Below are 5,000 nucleotides of genomic sequence, written 5' to 3' on the forward strand. Positions count from 1 at the left end.
TTGACTCACAATTACATAAAACAGTATTTAAAATGACACTTTACTGTATTTTTCCAGACATTAATTGAACATGAGTTTACATTATTAATGTCTGTGTACATGATGGGATTCGGGTCATACACTAAAATCCATTGTAATAAATAAATTTTTTCAAAAAAAAAAAACTAGCTTTTTTTGGGAACATTTTATGAGATCAAAATGCAATCAATTAGGTTAATTTTATTTATAATCAAGTCCCACCTCAAATAATTTCACATATTGATTGAATTTTATTTTTTGCTCACAAAAAATAAAAACATTGCTAACAATATCTGTACAAAAGATTTATTTGAAATGGATGTAAAAACAGCTTTGCCGTATTTGCATGGTTTACATCTGAAATCCATGGCGAGCAAACAACGACAACGGTAGAAATGGCTTAACAACAAACAAAGTTGTAAAACAAGTGGAAGTCAAACAGCTTAGATTTGTGATGGAAGTATTAGAATTAAAATAAAATAAGATGTACACACATGTTGCCAGAAAAACAACAAAACATGCGTTTAGGATTAATTACCGCTGTGCTGCTTCAGGCCAAGTTGAAAAATGGAGGAAAAAAAGGTCCCTAGGTATCGATGCAGGCTGCATTTTTATTGTCTATCAGTCGATGGCAGTGCCAGCACTGTAGCATCACTCTTCAGCAACAATATAAAACTCTAACTTTGCTTTATACATAAAAAGATGCAGAAAATGGGCACAGAAGAAAAAAACAAAACAAATATTGCTGTTATTAGCCTCATTAAATTCATTTGGTTTTTTCATACAGCTGTATATGTACATATACACTTTCTGAGGGGTAAATACTCTCAGGACACGTGCACATGGGGCAGATGTGGAAGAAAAATTTGAAGCTTCTATTTTTAAAATCCAGAAAAAGTTTCTTTCATCCCGTTTGAGTCTAATCAAGACAAAACAATCCGTACCTGCACCCATGTCACTGCAGACATGTGTAAAAGGACTATTTGGTCGGTCGGTTCACTAATTTCACTTCATCGACTGGGAAAGATAAGATTCTGCTTTGGGCATTGTCCCAAATGGCACATGGATCGCTGACGGATTGACCGGAGCGTTGTTCTGAACTCAGAGCAGCGAGTGGGAGCAGAGCCCAACAAAACGCCACAAGCTGCAAGTATAACTTGAAAAGGTTGGATCTCAGTCATTTTGCCCTGAAGCTAAACATCGCAACACAAACAATGTGGGCGTGTGTGTGTGTGCGTGCGTGCTGTCCGGGGTCGTTTTTTTTTTTCAATGCTATAAATAATGAGACTATAAGTATCATTCATTTCAATAAATATGTCAATAAATAAAATGACCTTTGAAGTTCTCCAAGCTACAAGGAAATATTATGGAAACAATTCACAAAACTATTAACAGTTGCTCCAACAGAGGAAAATCTTTCGACGGTGATGCGTGGGAGTGACAACACTGAACATATACAAGCCGGAAAGACTGAGAACATGACTGATGTGACCTCCGTGTACAAAACTTACAACATTATTGAATCGGTAAGCTCGAGGAACACAATGAAGTTGTAGAAAAACTAGATATCTAAGTGAATTTCAAACAAGAATGAAGGAGGAATTAGTAGGGATGCATATTAATAATTGTCAATATTTTCTCATCAGTCAGGAAAACATGTGTAGACTGATGTATATTATGTAGCTAAATCTACAAAAACAACAAATAAAACATGACTCGTTTTAAATCCTACATGTGCCAGAGGTCAGTGCATCAAAGAGGCACAGCAGTAGTGACATAGCTAATGCCACTCCTACAAACCAGTGTATATCCTCGTCTCCTGGTAGTGTCTTAGGACGTGGCTGGAGGACCAGCTGAGTTGACACGCAGATGGAGACTTCTGGGCGTTCAGTATTTGGCTGCACGGGAGCCTAAAACATGCATCCAGGTCTGCCTGTGGAGGTCCACCGATGGCTGCTTTTTAAAAAAAAAAAAAAACTCAAATGAAGAAAAACATCCGGATGGTCGTTGTCAGTGGTAACGTCGTTGAACCTGAACAGGAAACTTCTGCTTTGTTTACGTCACTAAACGTCAGCATTTGGCAAGTGTTGAAAATCGTCAGACCGCCGATCAATCCAGCACGACTTTCCCCTTTTTGTGTTTTTTTCTTTTCAAAACTACTGGCTTTAAAAGCATGGCCAATCAGCCACAGAGAGGTCAGCCCGTTCAAGAGACACGGCGTCCACACACAGTGTCTATGTGCTTTTTGTTTTTTTTCTTTTAAAAGTTGTTCCTGTGACAAGTATGTTTACTTCATTTGCAGTCCCTGATGCTTGGGCTTTCAGGGTGTGTGTACGTGCTTGTAGTAGCCCTTTCTGAGGGCTGCGGATGCGATGCACTCGGCTGAGCGCCGCTGGTCCATGCTTAGCAACGCCTCCAGGAGGTCATTGATGTCTGCTCTTAGTCCCTGCCTCTGCATCCAGTTCTTCAGGAGTTCGTAGACTTTATCTCCAGGAGGGCCATTCTCGGCAATCCGAATGTGGTTGTCGCTGATGCCGATCATTCTGAAGAATTTGTTGTGGATCCGAACATCCAGATACTCGTCGAACAAGTCAAAGCTCTTCTTGAGGGATTTTTCAGACCCTTAAAAAAAAAAAAAAAAAAACAGAGATAAATACAAATAAACCCACCAATGTTTATTTAATTATGGTTTAATTATCATTCTCCTTCCATTGATCTATAATAATTTATTAACACAAGCTCATCTGCAGTTAAAATCTTCAGACTTGTGCCACATGTGAACAGTATCGCCCTTGTTTCTATAGGAGTCTGTAAACAAACAGTACATTTCAGTGTGTTCCCTTCAGGGGACATCCACTTTAAACATTTAGAGGATCAGACAAATCTGCAAAGCCATGTCCTTTCAAATTCAGCATGAGAAACAAACAACAGTGAAATAGACTGCGTGTTCCAGCGCCCTGCAGGCTCGGATCCAGCCTGACTATCATGAGATTAGTAATCTATCGAGCACCAAATGTGAGATCTTGTGGAGGTTTATTTGACTTCGCTGTGGTTTCTAAATGAATTGCAGTGAACTTTGTCGTTGTCTGTGTGCAGATACTTTATCTGCCTTTTAGGGAGAAAACTCAGATAGCTTAAGAAATAGAAGAGAAGAGAGGAAGTCTCCCCTTCCCTTCTTCTAGCAGGACTCTTACCTTGTAGTGGAACCAGTCGATGTTGTAGAGGATCATCCTGTCATAAGAGGAGAAGGTTAAAAAAAATGTGAGAAATGATGTGAGAAATTTGTGACATCTCTCCTCCTCACCGTGTCTGGAGGCAGCAGTCTGAAAGCAGCAGGACTTGGATCTGGGGTGCTGCTGGAGGAAACTGCCGTGGGCAGGCCTGACAGACTGGTCTGAGATGAGCTGGTGGTGTTGGGCAAGCTGTCTCCCAGTCCTCGGTCTTCATCTTCAAGGGGGGGGGAAGCCTTGCTAGTCTCCTGCAGCAGTGGCCGGGACTCCTGCCGGGACTCTTCCCCCTCCAGGCAAGCGTTCTGGGCATTGTCTCTCTCCACCGCCGTGGCTCCACTCTCATCCTGACCAAAAGAAATTAGGACGACGGAAACGAGTGACTTGTTGTTCTATTGATCATCTATATCAGTTGCTACCAGTAACACAAAACAACAACCAGTTCTAACTCACAATGGGAATCTTCACTGTCTCATCGACGACACTGGGGCTCTTTGACCCTGTTGAAAGCAGGAGAACAGCATGAGGAAAACATTTCGTTGGGAAACGATTGCAAAGTTTCAGTGTGTAAATGCCAACTCACATGGTACTTCACATGGATGCTGCTTGAACCACCACGCAGCCAAGACAACCACAACGAGGACAATGATGATCAGGGTTATGAAAACTGGAATGCCTGAACAAATAAACTCAGATTAGTCAAAGGCTTAGATTAAATTCAGCTTTTGATTTAGCAACAGGATGCATTAAAAGTACCGATGCTGGTGGGAGAGGCAGAGGTTGGTGGCGGGGCTGCTGGGGGGGTTTCCGTCGGAGACGGATCCCGTTTCCTGCACACCGTGTTAGAATCAGGAGTGCACTTCTTCACCTCCTCCTCACCTGCTTTACACCTGGGATTTTAGTAGAAATGGGACATTTTATGTGTCAGTAAAACGTATAAAAACAAAGCGGGTTTCGTTGCAGACGTCTCATTCTTCTAAACCTGACCTACGTCAGCAAAAACTGAAGAAACACCCAAAATTCATTGCAACTTTTGTCATATTTTTCTATATCAAAACATCTGAAAAACCAGCTCAAAAACTTTTCAGCGATATCTGAGACTTTTCAAACCGTAAGTGTTTCCATTAGTGTATTTTTTATTGTGATATTTAGTTTTAAAAGCCGCTGCCAACCCCTGCAGATCAGCTGGAAGAGGACTCACTTGGCGCAGCGTTTGCAGACTTCACAGGCCTGATCTGGAGCGCAGAAGGTACCTGGTCGGCACTTGCATTTGGTGTTTGTAGTTGTGGTGCAGGCCTCAGTTTCAATCTCATCTGTGGGTACAAAGAAGGTTGTGAGAAAGCAAAAACACAAGCAGGAGAAGACCTTTCACACAATCTAACTTGAGTCTGCGTGCGACTAACCTGTGGCCCCCAGCACGCATCAAATGAGAGATAATTATGCTGGAGCTTTGAATGATTTGTAGCCCGTCGGTAATTATGTGATAACTTCTTGTTCCAGAAAAGATACAGTGAGGTAATTGGGTTTCTTACTTCATCTCCCTCTCAGATGCATTTTTAACAGGATAATGAGGGATGGAGAATCCGGCATGGTTCATTTATTAGATTAAAACCTAAAAAGAAAAGCAGCATTGGTCTTTAAGATGTGATCTAAATAAAACACAAAGCAGCAGTCCACCTCCACGGGGCCCCCGTTCCTACGAGTCAGACGCCCGAGCTTTCCAATTACAGGAGAAACTGCTGTGTTGGGCTAGTT

The 5,000-nt window shown here is 41.7% G+C and overlaps 1 protein-coding gene across 1 annotated transcript in view; it reads right to left on the reverse strand.

The window, feature by feature from the left end:
* Positions 1-361: 361 nt before the first annotated feature.
* Positions 362-5,000, reverse strand: part of LOC306768310 (tumor necrosis factor receptor superfamily member 10A-like) — a 24,399-nt gene continuing 19,760 nt past the window's right edge. Inside the window, exons 4-10 of the mRNA XM_079256614.1 lie at positions 4,447-4,558; positions 4,002-4,135; positions 3,829-3,921; positions 3,699-3,745; positions 3,323-3,592; positions 3,213-3,249; positions 362-2,640 (exon numbers count right to left, since the gene is read on the reverse strand). Coding sequence (XP_079112740.1) covers positions 2,339-2,640; positions 3,213-3,249; positions 3,323-3,592; positions 3,699-3,745; positions 3,829-3,921; positions 4,002-4,135; positions 4,447-4,558 — 995 coding nt within the window. The 3' untranslated portion in view covers positions 362-2,338. The remainder of the gene's footprint in view (positions 2,641-3,212; positions 3,250-3,322; positions 3,593-3,698; positions 3,746-3,828; positions 3,922-4,001; positions 4,136-4,446; positions 4,559-5,000) is intronic.

Source organism: Telmatherina bonti (genome assembly GCF_933228915.1).
Source record: "Telmatherina bonti genome assembly, chromosome: 17".
Taxonomy (NCBI): domain Eukaryota; kingdom Metazoa; phylum Chordata; class Actinopteri; order Atheriniformes; family Telmatherinidae; genus Telmatherina; species Telmatherina bonti.